Genomic DNA, 18,999 nt, shown 5'->3' on the forward strand with positions numbered 1-18,999 from the left:
TGATTATTATGCACTGAGCATTTTTTTTCTTACAGGCAATTCCATAAGATAAAAGTTAGCTTTACGGGAGATATATATAAAATGCTGCAACAAGGTTGATTACCAACATAAATTACTGACTTCTTTATTCATGCCTAAGCGCATATGGCATGAAATCAATGTTAAATAATGTGTGTGTTTAGGATAAAATGTCACCTGTTTAATTATACTGTTCAGCTCTAAACAATAAGCCCCTGGACAAGTTAACAAATTACTTACATCAATAGAACTGGGAGAAGTAATTTCTCTGTCCCTGCAGCCCTACTCCCTTCCCATTTTCACAACCTGCTCTAAAAAGCCGAGGATCCTTAAAAGCAAATCTGCAAGGCCCAAGGACAGAAAACCCCCTCATGTGGATGAAATATGTTGCATTTTACATAGTGCTATCAAGCACAAGTCAATACAATACAATAGCAGAGTTGGAAGGGACCTTGGAGGTCTTCTAGTCCAACCCCCTGCCTAGGCAGGAAACCCTATACCGTTTCAGTCAAATGGCTATCCAACATTTTCTTAAAAACTTCCAGTGTTGGGGCATTCACAACTTCTGGAGGCAAGCTGTTCCACTGATTAATTGTTCTAACTGTCAGGAAATTTCTCCTCAGTTCTAAGTTGCTTCTCTCCTTGATTAGTTTCCACCCATTGCTTCTTGTTCTTCCCTCAGGTGCCTTGGAAAATAGTTTGACTCCCTCTTCTTTGTGGCAACCCCTGAGAAATTGGAACACTGTTATCATGTCTCCCCTAATCCTTCTTTCTATTAAACTAGACATACCCAGTTCCTGCAACCGTTCTTCATATGTTTTAGTCTCCAGTCCCCTAATCATTCCATATTCTTTTCATCAATGCTACCCTCATTACCCATTCACTCATCCTTTTGCCTTCAGCCTTAGTCACACCATTTGCCATCAAAGGATGTTGATGCTCTTCCTTAAAAATGTCTCTGATTTAATATGCAGACAGATCAGATATAAATATAAGAACACCAAGGAGATAACAGCTCTTGGCGCTTCCTACCATCCCAAGGTTGGCACTGCATATAATTTAAAGTAGAACTAGAACATAGAACACAGAATAATAGGATTGGAAGGGACCTTGGAGATCCTCTAGTCCAATCCCCTGCTCAAGCAGGAGACTATTGTTCCAGCTGCCCAGTCTCTCCTGGAAAACTTGCAATGATGGAGCACCCACAACTTCTGGAGGTAAGATGTTCCACTGATTAATTGTTCTGTCAAGAAATTTCTCTTTAATTCTAGGTTGGATCTCTCTTTAATCCTCCTCCATCTGTGACATCTTGTTTTGCCCCTAGGTCAGTGGTTCTCAACCTTCCCAATGCCGTGACCCTTTAATACAGTTCCTCATGTTGTGGTGACCCCCAACCATAAAATTGATGTCTCGGTTCCTAAGACCATCAAAAATTTGTGTTTTCCAATGATCTTAGGCAGCCCCTTTGAAAGGGTTGTTTGACCCCCAATGGGGTCCCAACCCACAGGTTGAAAACCACTGCCCTAGGTGCTTTGGAGGCAAACAGAAGGCCAGCTCCATCGGTCTCTGCCTTTAGAGATTTGCGTGTTGACATAGGCCCAGTACAAATTGTAAAGCGTTTTAAGAACATATGACTTCTACATGAACCTTCTGTAGTGAGGGTGGCTCCAACAGAGGAAGAATTAGATAATGCTGTATGCCTCTTTCTTAATATTCTCATGTAGTGGACAAACATGTAGTGCATAATTAAGCAAATATTTGTTTTAGTCACTAAAAGGTCACACTCTTCCGCCTAGTTCTTTGTTCTGACTTGTAGAGTAGAATGATAATTTCCCATCTTCATAAGAGCCGAGGTGGCTCACTGGTTAAATGCAGCACTGCAGGCTACTTCAGCTGACTGCATTTCTGCAGTTCAGCTGTTCAAATCTCACCGGCTCAGGGTTGACTCAGCCTTCCATCCTTCCGAGGTGGGTAAAATGAGGACCTGGATTGTTGGGGGCAATATGCTGACTCTGTAAACCGCTTAGAGAGGGCTAAAAGCCCAATGAAGCGGCATATAAGTCTAACTGCTATTGCTATTGCTATATAACCTTAAGAAATAGATGAGCCTTAACTTTCATATGGTCTCATCACAACCTTCAACAAAATTTGATGATCTTAGTCCTGGCAGGAATACAGCATATTCCAAAACAGATACTTATCCTCTTGTCACTGATAAAATCCAGTGAGATGAGACCATAGAGAAGCAGATGTGCTTAATTATGGTTCAGAACCTATGCTCCATGGAACCTATGCTCCATGTTCAGAACCTATGCTCCATGGAGCATAGGTTCTAGCTTTGAAAGGATTCCACCTGCCATCATCTCCTTGGGATTCCTTGCCAGAAGGGTCATAAGGTCTTTGTTTGTCTTATTATATTCTTTAGTATAATTGAATAGTCTTTGATTGCTGGTTTGGGTTACGTCAGAGGTGGTACTCAGTCAGTTCTGACTGGTTTTGGCGAACCAGTAGGAGAAATTTTGAGTAGTTCAGAGAACCGGCAAATACCACCCTTGGCTGGCTCCACCCCCATCTATGCACTGCCTTCTGAGTCCCAGCTGATCGACTGGGTCTTCTGTTGCCCTGCACAGGAGAATGGAGCTGGGAAGCAGGTTAGTGGGGTGGGGAGGGAATGGGGATTTTATCGTATCTTTGCTTTGGAGTGGAGTGGAAATGGGGATTTTGCAGTATCCTTCCACTGCCACGTTCACCAAGCCACGCCCACCAAGCCACACCCACAGGACCGGTATAAAAATTTTTGAATCCCACTACTGGCACATGATTATGTTATTTCCTTATCCTGCCTCAATAGATCATAATACATTATCATTGTTTCTGAATGCAAAAGTACCTCTAACTCAACTCTTCTGGGAAATGTAGTGTGTTGAGGAAACAGAAAATTTTGAAAAAATGACCCACAGAACTACCTTTCAGTAGGAGCTGTGTTATCTACAACAAGGCCAGACCTACTTCTCGGGATCCATCTAGTAAAGCAGATCCAGATTTTAATTATTTACCTCAGGGGGCACATCAAAAGCTTCCACTTCCGCATCTGTTGAATTTGTTTTATCTGGAGAGGAAGGTGGCTTGCCATCTTCTGCCCCTTTGTCTTTTCCGGTCCCTTTTGAACTTTTAGAATCTTTGTCCTTTGGTGACCCCCGCTTCACATCCTTGATCATCTTTGAGAACTTTGATTCCTGAGCTCCACCAGAGAGGATTTCCACTGCAAGCTCAATTAGGAGACGTCCCCTAAAAGAGACACCTTCCCCGTAACCTTCGTTGAGCTCCTGATAGTCATCCATCAAGCTGTGGTTTCTGGGTGCCCCATAAAGATTGATCCAAGCGGGCCCAAAAGTAGGCAGAAAACCTGGAAAAAAAGAGACACATTCCATAAAGAGAAAGTCTAATAAAGCAGGAGAAAAACAAAGAATGCCCAGACAAGCGGGCATGTTTAGTTGCATGCCAAATAATTTTTTGAGTTGACACAGTGGCTTCCTGCCCGTCTTATAAATTGATATATTTATTTGCTAGTAAATCTATAGAAGAAAAATAAAGTCTTGACTAGAAACTATAGGTGACTTTTAAATAATTGTAAATGAATTGGGTGTGTGTGTGCTTTATTTGTACCTTATCCAATCCAGTTGAGGAAAACAAGAGAGTTTGATTTCCATGAAAAGAAGCTCCAGTAAAGGAAGTATGATTGAAAACCAAGTTCTTGGATAGCTTTTCTACAATTTTAGATATATGTACTGTGGTGAACTAAAATAACAGGAAATGCATTGTGTATATGCATTTGGGTACAGTGGTGGGATTCAATTTTTTTTACTATCGGTTCTATGGGCGTGGCATGGCTTGGTGGGCATGGCAGGGAAAGGATACTGCAAAATCTCCATTCCCTCCCGATCAGCTAGGACTGGGGAGGCAGAGAATAGATGTGGGAGGGAGCAGTTAGAGGTGGTATTTACTGGTTCTCCGAACTACTCAAAATTTCCACTACCGGTTCTCCAGAACTGGTCAGAACCTGCTGAATACTACCTCTGTTTGGGTACCATCTTTTTTCCTCCAATGGAAAACTGTGGCTATGAGTGTGTAAGGCAATTTAATCTATCCTGCAAGAAGAAATGATATATTCTTTAACTACAGTCTGGGTCCTCATTTTATCAACCTCAGAAGGATGGAAGGCGGAGTCAACCCTGAGATGGTGAAGCTTGAAATCCTGACAGTTATTCTGCAATACTGCATTCTACCAACTGCGCCATCACATCTCAAAAGGTGTATAAAGAATATTTGTAGCTCAGGGTTGAAAGGAGAGGTCCTTGGTGCTGTCTGAGCTTGCTTGTTTTCTTGCAGACATTTCATTACCCAAACTAGGTAACATCATCAGTGCTAGTAAGGAGTACAGTTTGCTGTCAGTTTATATTCTAGTAGCTTGCCTGTCGGTGTTGGTGGGGATTGTCTTAAGGATTCTGTTTGCTGTTTGGCAGTTTCTTGATTGGGGTGTTTTTTATTTGATTATTGGTCTGATGTAAGCTTGGAGTTAATCTATGCTGATCTCGAGGGCTGATTTCTCAGAGTGCCAGTCTTCTAGAAATTCCCTGACGTTTTTGACTTGGCTTGGTCACATTTTCTCAATTGAAACTAAGGTGTGCTAATTCTGTTTTATTATAAGGCTCCATTAATGGAATCTTGCAAATCTGAATGTACACATTTCCTGCTGTCATTTTTAAATGCTTGATCAATTATGATAGGTCCACTCTAAGTTTCTTTCTCTAACCGTTAAGCCACTGGGGGCTCCTGCTTCTCTTATCTGACTGTTTCCTAGGCAGCATCTGTTCCCTTCATTACCCAAGATCACCCACAGTTTCATCACACCACTGCAGCCTGAGTTTTTTCACCAGAGCAGCATTTGTCTCTTTACCTTTATCGCCATCCTGTTCATTTGAGATCTTCTTCAGCTCTATCATATGAGTTGCCAAAGCCACATCATTCATGCTGCCTTCGTCCCATACTTGGATTTTGACTCTCCGGCACAATGGGGGAAACATTTCTTTAAAGACAACCTGTTCATGCCACACAGGATCCGCGCAGCTTTTTTGCACTGTGGTTCGCCCCTAAAACAAAAGAGACGGGTTGAAGGAAGTCACCACCAAATACCCATTCTATTCTCACTGGGAACAATATTCTCTAATGCAGCGGTCCCCAATCTTTGCAGCTTGGGGGCCTGGCTGAGGGGAGAGGGGAACTGGGCCATGCAAGCAGTGGTTCGGTGAGCACACAAGTGCATAGCTCAACTTGGGCAAGTGGCAGGCCGGTGGGCAGATTCGAGGGATGGGTTCCTGCCAGTTCTAACCTCTTCTATAGAAGAGGTTCCACAAATCTACCGTGCCGTTTAGAACTGGTTCCAGCTCCCTCCCCCCCATCCACACCAGGCTTGCCCCCCCCCCCGCCGCTCACTGTTTGGCTGGCTCACCAATTGCCCTGCCCGCCTCTAAGAGTCCTATCTAAACCTTAAAGTCTTAAAGCTGTCAAGTTTGAACACCCTGGGGTTTTTTTTCTAAAGGGTTAGGGGTGCAAAGGTCTTGTAACTTGATAGCTTTAAGACTTGTACATTTCAATGCCAGAGTTCCAGAGCCAACATGACTGGAGGAGGAATTCTGGGAGTTGAAGTCCACAAGTCTTAAAGCTGTCAAGTTTGAACACCCCTGGGGGTTTTTTTTCTAAAGGGTTAGGGGTGCAAGGGTCTTGTAACTTGATAGCTTTAAGACTTGCGTGCTTCATATGCCAGAGTTCTTTCTGGTTGCTAAGCAAGAGCGTTGTTAAGTGAGTTTCACCACATTTTATAAGTTGGCCACTTATTGGGGAATCTGTTGAGGGTCCCACCACAACTGTTGAGATACATTTGTCCCCAAACCTTCTGTAATTCCAGGAATTCTGTAAATCAGTTGTTTCATAGAATCAGATGAAGTGTGAAACTTCATCTACTCCAAGCCCTTATTCACTGCAGTATCTAGTACAGGAGTGGGGAACTATGGGCCCCTTTATGACTTCTGGACTTCAACTCCCAGTATTCCTGAGCCAGCCATCAGGAATTCTGGGAGTAGAAGTCCACAAGTCATAAAGGTGCCATAGTTCTCCACCTCCAGTCTAAGTGGGTTAGTAGAACATTTCTAAGAGATGATCATTCAGCCTCATTTGAATGGGCAGTTAATCTACAGCAGTTGCAGCTACAGTTGATTAATACTGACAAAAATTCAGATTTGAAAGGCGCTAGGAAAACTGACCACATTGTGGCTTTCCCCTTTATTATGTACCATCCAAAGTCTTGTGATTTAGGGCAGTATACAAACATTGTAAAACAAAGGCATAAATTGCTGAAGTTGCCAACATACGTGACCCGTCAAAACCGCGTTCCACAAAAGCGCGGTCGACGAAAGCGCGTATGTGATGTCATCACAGCGCGACGAAAAAGATCGAAAAAGTGAAATAAAAATTAAATTACAGCAAGCCGATTCACATAAAGGTAAGGGTTAGGTTTAGGGTTAGGGTTAGGGTTAGGTTAAGGGTTAGGGTTAGGTTTAAGTTTAGAGCGTTAGCGTTACGTTTAGCGTTAGGTTAAGGGTTAGCGTTAGGTTTTTCGTTAGGTTAAGGGTTAGGTTTAGGGTTAGGTTTAGGGCTAGGTTAAGGGTTAGGTTTAGGGTTAGGTTAGGGTTAGGTTTGGGGGGGTTAGGGTAAGGTTTTCGCTTTATTTTTACATTTTTTGATCTTTTTCGTCGCGCTGTGATGACGTCACATACGCGCTTTCGTCGACCGCGCTTTTGTCTACCGCGGTTTTGTGGTGGAACCGCCAACATAACCCTGCTCATTCAAAATTCAAGACAGCTAAAATACAATTTTATGCTTTTTTAGCTGTTAGGTGACAACAAGAAAAAAAACCGAAGGCTGTGGGAGACCAACTGACCAGGAAAGGACAGCCCCTGTATGTGCCCACTTACCCTTTGACCTGCAAACATGACAACCACAAATGGGTCCACCAGATCCTTAGTATCACCTATAAAAGCTTTTGTGACATTGGCCATGATGCTGGAGTTCATTTTTGGAAGCTCTTTAGCTTTGTAGATTCTCACATAAAATCTAGCCCAAGGTCTTTCTGATGGAAATCCCTTTGGAATCAAGAGATTTCTGGAAAAGAAGAGGGGGAAATGGAAGAAAAGAAAAGAGACAAATAAGCTAACCTCTGAAGAAAACTCAGCAAATAAATTCCACACAAACAGTTGCATACATCCAAGCAACTCAATGCTTAATGAACTCTTGGCTGCAACCCAAAGCTGTCCAAATTTGCTACCCAAATTTGTCCCCTTTGAATGGATCTGTAGGAGGAAATTATTGTCTAGGCAAAATGATCAAGTGACTTTAATTCAGTAGTCTATTACTCTTAATTGCATTCATTACATTCAAACCTAAATTAAATCAAAATTTGATTTATTTATTTTTCAAAGCCAAGTCAAATTGGATGTTGAATTTGGAACAACTGTATATATTTGTCCAGAGCACTGTTTCTCAACCTTAGGAATATCAATAGCTCTTAGACTTGTATACCGCTTCACAGTGCTTTACAGCCCTCTCTAAGCGGTTTACAGAGTCAGCATATTGCCTCCCAACAAACTGGGTCCTCATTTTACCGATCTCAGAAGGATGGAATGCTGATTCAGCCTTGAACCGGTCAGGATTGAGCTCCTAGCAGTAGGCAGAGTTAGCTTGCAATATTGCATTCTAACCACTGCGCCACCATGGCTCAGAAAACACAAACGTTGTGCTAATTCTGTTTTATTGTGAGGATCCATTAATGGAATCTTGCAAATCTGAATGTACCACGTCCTGTTGTCCCTGTCACTGGAAGTCTGAGTCCACCTTGAGCCAGTGAGAATTGAACTGCTGGCAGTCGGCAGAATTAGCCTGCAATACTGGATTCTGTGCCACCATAGCAAATTTAAGATGTGTAGACTTCAACTTCCAGAGTTCCCCAGTCAGCACTGTGCAGTCCGCACATCTTAAAGTTGCCCAAGGTTGAGGAACACAATGCTAAAGACACCGTTCACACAAGTAATGGTGGACAGGTATTAATAAATTCCAAAAACAAACAGAGGGCCCTCTGTTCAAATTATGACCATGATTTGAAAGCGTTTGAATTCCTTTTAGTGCAGATCCATCCTGCCTCTCATGCTTGCTGTTTCAATTTAAATTTTAAATTGCCAGCCTCCAGTCTAGCGAGGAATGATCAGTAATATCTCAGAATGGGACTGAAAATGAAATGCATGATACGCGTTTCAACATCTTTATTTTACCCACATGCAACCATCAAAGCTTCTCTCCATAAAATCCCAAGAGGTCTGCCCCAATTAAGACCGCCGTTTCCCAAGGAACTCTTTAATCACAAGCAAACCACCAGAGCTAAGAGAGATTTTGCCAAGCAATAACTAAGACCCATGTTACTCCTGCAGGATTTCCATTATTTTGCATGGCAGCTTTAAATGGAAGGTAAGGGCCAGCTGGAGAAGAAGGGAAGTGATGTTATACTTCTCTATCTGTTCTTCGGCATTACTTCCTTTCTGAGTTGCTTGGATCGCGTCTCCTTTTCCCGTCACACTGATATCACATTTGAGATATCCCTTGACTCCTGTCTTAATGTCAGCTGGATTTGTGAGAACGGCCCATTTGTCACAGAACTGATGACCTGGAAATATATACACATGAGAACAGCATTCAGCAGGGGTTTTGAGATCCCTGCTAAAAGGATTTTAGCAAGGCAGAATCTGTTTTCCTTGTTACCTTGTTACCTTCAGGGAGGAGGTGTCCGAAGCAAAACATCCAGATTCGGTCACAGTTTTGATCCATATAATCAACCTTGTCAACTGTCAAGCTTCCTCTTTCCAATACATATTCAAGATGGACCTTGACTTCTGTGTGTGTGTATGTTTCTGTGGTGTGTGTATGTATATGTATATATACTATATACATACAGACACACACACACAGACACAAACACACATACACACACACATAACACAATAATGTGAAGGATGTGTGTTTTTATATGTATAATGTACACTGAAGATGGCATTTAATTTCATTGTACGAGATGCAATGACAATAACGTAAATGAACTAATGTATATATATATATATATATACATATATAACATACGTATACACATTTCGTGTGTGTGTGTGTAATGTATGTGCACACATTTGAGAGCAGGCAACATTTTTAATGGGTGCCAGTGTGCCCACAGTAAAAAATGACAATAAAGGTTATCTATCTATCTATCTATCTATCTATCTATCTATCTATCTATCTATCTATCTATCTATCTATCTATCTACCTACCTACCTACCTATCTATCTATCTATTATCTGTATATATCAATTTATTATCTATCTATCATCTCTCTCTCTCTCTCTCTCCCTCCCTCCCTCCCTCCCTCCCTCCCTATTTATCTACGTATATATCTCTCTATCTCTCTATATCTATCTATCTATCTATCTATCTATCTATCTATCTATCTATCTATCTATCTATCTCTCTCTCTCTCTCTCTCTCTCTCTATCTATCTATCTATCTATCTATCTTATCTATCATCCATCTGTCTGTCTATCTGTCTATCTATCTATCATCTATTAGCTTGGCGCGAAAAAATATGCAATTAAGCTCCCCTTTTTATTTCCCCCAGAAGTCAAGAAATAATATTAAATCTCATTGTCAACTTTAGCTCAAAGAAACCAATTTTTGTAATTCTGTTTCTGAAGGTTTATGATCACCTTTGGGTTAATTGCAATGTATTCAAATATTCTGCCTATGGATATTGTCCTTTCTTACATGAGGCTGGTGCCAATTTTCAAACTTCTAACATAGCAAAAGTTGTGATCCAAATTTGTCCACTCTCGTGGGAAACCTTAACATAGATGATACAATATGGGCAGTGAATATGCAATATCTATACAATACAGAAGTGGATTGCTTTGTTTGCTTTTTGTTTTAATTGCAAGTTAAGTGAATTCACTTTGAGATGCAACAAGTTAAGCAGAAAAAAAATCTAACAAAAAAAGGATTGCTGAAAAGATCTTGCTTACCTGGTTCATTGTAAACAGTTCCCAAATCTACTTTGAAGGAGCCAATCAATAAACTTTTTAGAAGTTTGTTATGCATAACCTATGAAAGAAGACATGAAAAGTTTGTCCATTTCTCTCTCTCTCCCTCTCTCCCTCCCTCCCTCCCTCTCTCTATTCTATCTATCTATCTATCTATCTATCTATCTATCTATCTATCTATCTATCTATCTATCTATCTATCTATCTATCTATCTAATCTATATCTATATCATCTATCTATCTAATCTTGTACATCCATCCATCCCCTATCTTCTTTCTTTCTTTCTTTCTATCTATCTATCTATCTATCTATCTATCTATCTATCTATCTATCTATCTATCTATCTATCTATCATCTTCTATCATCTATGTATTTATCTATCTTAGTGTGCTACCTCACTAAAGAACTTTAAAGCAATTTTACCCAGAGAAGTTACAGTTCTGGAGAATAAACGTTTTTATTATATGAAAGTTTAGTTCCGTCTCTAACATTTGAACTTTCCAAAAGCAGAAGAACGAGAATAGTGATTTGTTCTTGGAATAAATATTATTACAATTAGAAATAAAGTTAAAGAGGCAGTGTTTAAAAATACCTAAGCTGTGTGCTAACATAAAGTAGTCCTGCCAGTTTTTAACTTTTTCAAGTACAAGCCATTTCTCTCCTCCACAACTATTTTCAAACAACACATTAACTGTCTGCCCAAGGTGTGTGTACTTACAGAGATGTTGATAATTTTGTCAAACAGATGAACTTGTGGCCCAGTGAAATCAAATAGAAAATACTGAGAAGGGGGGAAAAAAACCAAATAAATAAGTATAACAGAAGAGTATCTTTAAATCTCATATCTTTATTTTTTTTTCCACTATAAAGATAACATGAGAGAATCACATAGAGAAAAAATAATAATAACTTCTCCATCGCTCTTGTCCTCATCCAGCTGAGACACAACATTTATTGTTATCATCTTAATTATTACAGAATTCTGATTTCTGATTGTTTTTTTCATTTGAACCCTAAATTAAATGATAAGTCCTTCTCCTAAAGAAAGAAATCTGGGAACTGAAACTTAGTGAAACTCTAGCAACATTTTTAGCATGTTTAAGCTATAAGTACATTTGCAAGTTATCTTGGAATGTGCAGTAGTCCTTGACTTATAACTGGTTGCTTAGTGACATTCAAAATTACAAATTACAATCCCTAGGGCTGTGATGGTGAACCTATGGCATGGGTGCCACAGGTGGCATGCAGAGCCCTCTCTGTGGGCATGCAAGCTGTTGCCCCAGTTCAGCTCCACTGCGCATGCGTGCACGCCTCCCGCCGGCCAGCTGATTTTCGGGTCTCTGCCGCGCATGTACGAGGATGGGACACACATGCAGGGGTCACATGTGCATGTGCAGGGGGTGGGGTGTGTGCAGGGGGGTCACGCATGCATTGCATTAAGGATGCATGCAAAAGGTTAGCCATCACTGTCCTAGGGCTGTATACAACCTAGATTTAAAGTTTTGAGCCCCATCCCCACGGTCACATGATATGACTTTTTTGCTGGAAACTGGTCTTTAATTCCAATTTCTGACAAAATTTCCCCATTGCAGACAATAGATTTACTTAACGATTATAGCCTTTGCTTAACAAGCAAGGTGTTTGCTTAACAACCCTTGCAAAAGAAAGTCATAAAATCAAGTACAGTCATGTGGTGACCCGCTTAAAGACTGACAACCGTAATTCCAGACTCAATTCCAGACGCAAGTTCGAGGACAACGTGTATTCTGCCATAACGCCCGTATCACTCTAATATATCCCCAAATGGGGGAAGATCACTTCAACAAGTGGCAGAGCTGGCCTTTTAACCATTTTATTCATTTTACTAAAAAATAAAAAATAAAGCAAACCAACTGGGAAAACATCTGTTTCCTAACCACTTTGCTCAGTTTACATACTTCATTATAAAATGGTGTGTTGGTTCCTTCTTTGACTGTAGTCTGCTTCTTTTCATCCCCAATTTCTATAATCACCACCGGATCTATATTCTCACCAACGAGCTGACGTGCTTCCGTGATGGTTATGGCAATCTGCAAGAACGCAATGGAAATTTGACTCAAGATCTGTCAGGTGGGAAACACCAGGCGCACCTGTGAATAGCAACAGCACTTAGCAATAGCGCTTAGACTTATATACTGCTTTGCAGTGTTTTACAGCCCTCCTCTAAGCGGTTTACAGAGTCAGCCTATCGCCCGCAACAATCTGGGTCCTCGTTTTACCCACCTTGGAAGGATGGAAGGCTGAGTCAATCTGGACCCCGGTGAGATTTGAATTGCCAAATTGCAGGCAGCTGGCAGGCAGCATAAATAACCCACGGTACTGCACACTAATAACATGGGGGCGTCAGTGAAGCTTCAACTAAGCTGCTTTATTGCTAAAACCCTATTTACAGGACTCTTCTCAACTAATACTCAGCCCAGGGTAAGAGTTAGCTGAAGGACAACAGCACTCAAGGGTGGGGGGGGGGGTTGTTAGACTCAGCTTGCTTGTGACTACGTAAGGATTCTAGGCTGATCCCTCTTTCACTCCACCTCCAGGTTCTGCTGTGCCTTCTCCTGCAAAACCGAAAGGGATATTCAGGTCCTTGACCAAAGACGCTGGCCAACATTTTGTACCTTACCTGATAATTCTGGGTCTTCGTTTCCGTTTCATGGATTTTCAACTGCAGCTTGGCTCTGTTTCCAATTCAGAAGATAAAGACAGCACTGAGACTTCAGAAAGCTACATTTTACATTGTTAACAAGTCTAATACGATTTAATTTGTCCCTTTCCATACTCAGACATAGGGATTACTTAACATTGCAAGTTTTTCAGAGAACCATTATGTGGGCGGGATTGAAAAAAATTAGGAACCGGTTCTCTGCCCAGTTGCTGGGTGGGCCTGGCCATGGGGGTGTGGCCTAGTCAGCTTCATGCACCACGGCGGGAATGGGGCGGCGTTTTCACCCTCCCCAGGCTCCATAGGCTTTCCTCGAGCCTCCAGAAAGGTGAAAACAGCCTCTCCCAGGCTCCAGAGGCCCTCTGGAAGACGGAAACGGACCTGTTTCCAGATTTCTGATACTTCCAGGAGGCCTGTTTTCCCCCCTCCCTGAGCCTCCGTGTGGTCCCTGCACTTATCTTGTATCCAAAATGGGCCACGTGGAGATTTGATTTGATTTGATTATATTTATATGCTGCCCTTTTCCCCCGAAGGGGACTCAGATTCCTGGGAGCGGCGTGGCGGGGCAGGAGGAGCAAGTTGTGGTGGGCGGGGCCAGCCAGGGATGGGATTTGGAGGTTCTCCAAAGCGGCCATAACATTAGCTAGGGGTTCTCCCGAATCCGGGAGGATTCTGGTAGGCCACCCTTGGTTCTAAGCATGATTTTTAGGAGAACCAACTTCGGTCGGTGGTTCATGTATAGCAAAAATGTTTAGTCCACTCAAAATGCAAGCCAAAGCCAAAAACTATGTTTTCAAAGTCACTCCCAAAGGAACTAGAAACAATCTCTCTCTGAACCCTTGGGAGCCTAATGTAAAAGGCATTAAATAATACCAGCAATTATGAGGTTTAATGGCTTCATATGTTATATAACATTGGAGGGAAACCATCCTTTCAGAACAATGTCAGGTTTCAGCATTCAAGAGGTCCTATGGTCAGTCAGTTGGAGAACTTTAATCAGCATTGGAGAAAGTGGCGATCAATCACTACTCTACATGGTGCATCTAGATGACCTTCTGTATTAAAGGCGCTATCATCCTCAACATGATTTAATATGGAGGACAAGCAAGAGAGTGCTCTGTTAGTCTTTTCCCAAGAGCATAAAGCCATCCATTCCAAGAGCAAAATGTTGGAAGGACTTTTTAGAACCGGACAGCCCAAACCTTTTATTTAGAATGAGTGTTTAGAATATTTTCATCTATGACGTGTCCAGTGACTGAGTTTGCACAACATACCACTCAAGGCTAAAATGTTGTATAAATCAGACCTGCTAGAAAGTTAGAAGAATGCTTTCTTCCTTCCTTCCTTCCTTCCTTCCTTCCTTCCTTCCTTCCTTCCTTCCTTCCTCCCGCCCTCCCTCCTTCCCTCCCCTCCCTCCCCTTTTCCCTTCCCTCCATTGCTCCTTCCTCCCTCCCTCCCTTCCTTTTCCTCTCCCTCCCCTCCTCTCCTCCCATTCCCTCCTCTTCCCTTTTCCCTTCCCTTCATTACTCCTTCCTTCCTTCCTTCTTTCCTACCAGCTCCCTTCATTCTCCTCCCCCTCCCCTCCTCTCCTCCCCTTCCCTCCCCTTCCCTTTCCCCTTTCTTCCATTGCTCCTTCCTTCCTTCCTTCCTTCCTTCCTTCCTTCCTTCCTTCCTTCCTTCCTTCTTTCCTACCAGCTGGAAAGATTTAATCATGAACGGAAGAGCTAAGATGCATATTGGAAACTTATGAATTGGTGTCATCTATGCTATTGTGGGTGTATATGAAAGTAGGAATTAGTAGGTTAGTGATACCCGCACACAGCACAGTAGTGAATGGGATAATGGAATATTAATGGAGATTTTGAAAATATCATGGATATTCTGAATGAATGTCACCCAAGTGAACTAAGTTGTTTGCTGTAGTTTGCCCTCCCAGTGTTAGTGGGATGTGGGTTTTTTCTTGGTAATTCCTTGATTAGGATATTGTTTTCTGCTTAATTACTTGCTGGGTATTAATCCCTGCTTATCTGGGTGTTGGCTGCTGGAGATAACGTGCTCTGGTCTTTTTGTTTCCTTATTAGCATTTTATTGTTTCTTTGTAAATATGGTTTATTTTTATGACTTTATTGATGGCTTATTTGGGGGGATGCCAAGCTTCTGGAACTCCTTAGTATTTTTAGATTTAGCTTGATCTAGGAGGGTCACAATTTCACAGTTGAATACAGTTGAGTATGTCCATGTATTGTGAGATTAAGGAGTTTCCATGATATCTTCTGGCTACTACTTGGTGTTCATGGATGTGCTCCGATACTCTTCTGCTTGACTGTCCCACCTAGTACTCATGTTTCCCCGAAAATAAGACTGGGTCTTATATTAATTTTTGTTCCAAAAGACAAATTGGGGCTTACTTCTGATAAGGTCTTATTGTTGGAGAAATACAGTACTAAATGTACAGTACTCAGTGGCTCAAGGTTGACTCAGCCTTCCATCCTTCTGAGGTGGCTAAAATGAGGACCCAGATTGTTGGGGGCAATAGGCTGTCTCTGTAAACCGCTTAGAGAAGGCTATAAAAGCACTATGAAGCAGTATATAAATCCAAGTGCTATTGCTATTGCTAATACAAACATAGCCACAGTAGCTTTTTAAAGCAGCTGCATCTTTTCCAGGGAAGCAGGCAGGTGCTGCATGCTGAAAATTCATCTTTTTGGAACTCCGGTCTGTGTGAATCAAACAGCCACAGTCACCTGTTCAAAACTTGCTTTGTGTTTAAATATTAACCACAAAGAGACTGTTATCAGCCCAAAGAACAGGATATAACACCGGGAATGTTGAGGTTGCCTGCATGCCAAACTGAGTTCTTGCATGATATAGTACAGCTATCAATCTCATATACATGAAAAATACTGCTGTACATGTATTTTGTAGCTTCATCTATAACAGAAGGTGGATTCAATTTGCACTGAAGTCAGCATCTTGCTTTCTACAGACAAGAGCGAAGGCTAAATCAAGATTGTTGATCTGTTCCTTCCCACTTTTTCATCTGAGGCAGGTTTGTCTTCAGGTGGAAATATTTTGTTGACATATAGCTTCCGCCCCTTCCTCCTCCTCCTCCTCCTCCTCCTCCTCCTCCTCCTCCTCCTCCTCCTCCTCCTCCTCCTCCTCCTCCTCCTCCATGTCATTATTCACTAAGAGCGTCCACATGAGCATTTACACTTGAGTTTTACACCTTTATGCTTAAGCATCTGGGTACTTGAGAGACCGCCTACTGCCAATTACCTCCACCCGACCAATTAGATCCCATAGATTAGGCCTCCTCCGAGTCCCATCTGCCGGTCAATGTCGACTGGCAACCACGCGGAGGAGAGCCTTCTCGGTGGCAGCTCCGACCCTATGGAACAATCTCCCCGTGGAGATTCGTACCCTCATCACCCTCCAGACCTTCCGCACAGCCCTTAAAATCTGGCTATCCCGTCAGGCCTGGGATTAAAGATTGTAACCCACCCGAATAGTATGAATGTTGTGCTTTTAATGATGTACTGTCTTATGTGTTAATTGTTTGTTTCCCTCCCTTTTCGAGTTGTAAGCCGCCCTGAGTCCCCCCAGGAAAAAGGGCGGCATATAAATAAATTACTCAATACTCAATACTCAATACTCATTCCAACTCTCAATCTATTGAGAGTTAATCCCAGATGATGGAGAAAAGTGACAACTTCCATGGTTTCCAGTCTTCGGCTAGATCAAACTCGCGGCCCACGGGCTGGATGCGTCACGCGCTGGCCACGCCCATCCCTATTTTACTGAAGGGGGAAAAGTCGTGATCCATCAGGTGATGACAACGTGACGCTGTGAGTTTGACACCCCCGGAGTAGATCAACAAGAGACAGGAGCAAGGGAACAGATTTTTTGATTGATATACAGTACCTTTTACTCCAAGACTCTGAGACTTCAGCGCTACACACGGCGCCAGTTTCATCATTCAGCATATCTTGTAGTTCGTCATCTCGACCGCTCACAACCTCATGCTGTAAATGTTCATGTATCTGCTCCTCTGTGGAAGAAAAATATGTCAATGTCCCTAAGCATGGATTTTGTGGTAGTTGTGAGCAAATTGTGCCCTCTACTTGGTAGCCCTCGACTTACAGCCATTTATTTAGTGTGTCAAGATTCGGACTAATGATTATTAACTTAAGCAAATTTGCTCACTAGTGGGCAGCCCAACTCCCATGACAGCGAAGATGGGGGCAAAGGCAACCCAACGATACTTCTCACTCACTAGAGGGAGAACCGATTGTCAACTTTGAACTGAATCTGGCAGCAGCCATTTTTCTGGTCCTCAGTTGCCACACAGAGAGGGAAGGGGGGGAAGGAGGGTAGAACGCCTTACTAGACACAACAAAGAGCTTTCTCGTGAGAACCAAGGTCATCTCTACTGGCAATGGATAAGGTTGGGGAAGGAGTGCCTGGAGAGCCCGCCAATTTTCCTAATTGGCCAACATGATCTGTGACACTCAGGGATGGGGTTCATCTGATTAGAGAGCCGAGGTGGCACAGTGGTTAAATGCAGCACTGCAGGCTACTTCAGCTGACTGCAGTTCTGCAGTTCGGCTGTTCAAATCTCACCGGCTCAGGGTTGACTCAGCCTGAGTCAAAAAACCAAACCAAACCAAGCCTTCCATCCTTCTGAGGTGGGTAAAATGAGGATCCGGATTGTTGTTGGGAGCAATATGCTGACTCTGTAAACCGCTTAGAGAGGGCTGAAAGCCCTATGAAGCGGTATATAAGTCTAACTGCTATTGCTATTTGCTTGGGTTCATTAGTCGGAAACCTTGACCTAGTGACTGTTTGAAGTTGTAACAACACTGGGGAAAAAGTGAATTATGGCTGTTTTTCACACGTCTGATTGTTGCAGCCTCCCCGTGGTCACGTGATCAAAATTCACACACTTGGCAACTGGTATTTATGATGGTTGTAGTCTACTGGGGTCATGTGATTCCCTTTTGTGACCTTCTGACAAGTGAAGTCAATGGGGAAGCTAAGTTCACTTAACAACCATATCACTAACTTAACAACTGTGGTGATTCACTTAACAACTGTGGCAAAAAAGGTTGTAAAATGGGGCAAACCTCACTTAGCAACTGTGTTGCTTAGCAACATAAATTTTAGGCTCAATTGTAGTTGTGAGAATTATTACTATATTATTATTAAAAGCATGGATTTTTTGTGGTAGAAGTGTGCAAACTTTGCCCTATATATATGTAATATGACTGGAACTCTAGTCCAAAACTGCAACGTGCTCTACATGGGGCAGCCCTTGAAGAGCATTCAGAGACTTCAGCTTGTCCAGAATGCAGCCGCGCGAGCGATCATGGGTGCACCTCGGTTCACCCACGTAACACCTATCCTCCGCGAGCTGCACTGGCTGACTATTGGTCTTCGGATACGCTTCAAGGCGCTAGTCATCACTTATAAAGCCCTTCATGGTATTGGACCTGGGTACTTGAGAGACCGCCTGCTGCCAATTACCTCCAATAGACCGATCAGATCCCACAGATTAGGCCTCCTCCGAATTCCATCCGCCGGCCAATGCCGACTGGCGACTACCCGGAGGAGAGCCTTCTCTGTGGCTGCTCCGACTCTCTGGAACGAGCTCCCCGTGGAGATTTGAACCCTCACCACCCTCCAGGCTTTCCGCAAAGCCCTAAAAACATGGCTGTTCCAACAGGCCTGGGGCTAAAGAGTTTTTGCCCCCCTCCTCGAATGGCATGGTTGTTGTGTGTTTTAAATTGTGTATTGTTATGTTCGTCTTTTTATCCCCTGTCTGTACCCCCTTCCCTGACTGAATTGTGAACCGCCCTGAGTCCCCTTCGGGGAAAAAGGCGGCATATAAATGTAATAAATCCAAATCCAAATCCAAAACATGAAAAAGACATCATGTTGCTTGGATAGCATGAATTCTACCTCATTACGCTGTTTGAAATGCCTGCTGGCAATGTCAATAATGAAGCCCTGTGTGACATTTTCCTTATTTATCTGCTCATAATTAAAAGGGAAATTGGAAGTTTCTTCGTGACATCTCTGTGGACAAGTTAATCAGTCC

General features: G+C 42.5%; 1 protein-coding gene across 2 annotated transcripts in view; it reads right to left on the minus strand.

Moving 5' to 3' along the window:
* The window catches only part of FER1L6 (fer-1 like family member 6), a 120,746-nt gene that overhangs the window by 79,186 nt on the left and 22,561 nt on the right, over positions 1–18,999 (minus strand). For both annotated transcript variants that reach the window (XM_087706697.1, XM_087706696.1), the window contains exons 3-11: positions 16,824–16,950; positions 12,864–12,918; positions 12,142–12,273; positions 10,923–10,985; positions 10,186–10,264; positions 8,632–8,788; positions 7,050–7,236; positions 4,976–5,168; positions 3,075–3,424 (exon numbers count right to left, since the gene is read on the minus strand). In XM_087706697.1, the coding sequence (XP_087562823.1) occupies positions 3,075–3,424; positions 4,976–5,168; positions 7,050–7,236; positions 8,632–8,788; positions 10,186–10,264; positions 10,923–10,985; positions 12,142–12,273; positions 12,864–12,918; positions 16,824–16,950 (1,343 nt within the window). The remainder of the gene's footprint in view (positions 1–3,074; positions 3,425–4,975; positions 5,169–7,049; positions 7,237–8,631; positions 8,789–10,185; positions 10,265–10,922; positions 10,986–12,141; positions 12,274–12,863; positions 12,919–16,823; positions 16,951–18,999) is intronic.

The sequence above is a fragment of the Thamnophis sirtalis genome, unplaced genomic scaffold (assembly GCF_051295495.1).
Source record: "Thamnophis sirtalis isolate CommonGarterSnake01/CBP01778 unplaced genomic scaffold, rThaSir2_p1.2 scaffold_2, whole genome shotgun sequence".
In the NCBI taxonomy this organism is placed as follows: domain Eukaryota; kingdom Metazoa; phylum Chordata; class Lepidosauria; order Squamata; family Natricidae; genus Thamnophis; species Thamnophis sirtalis.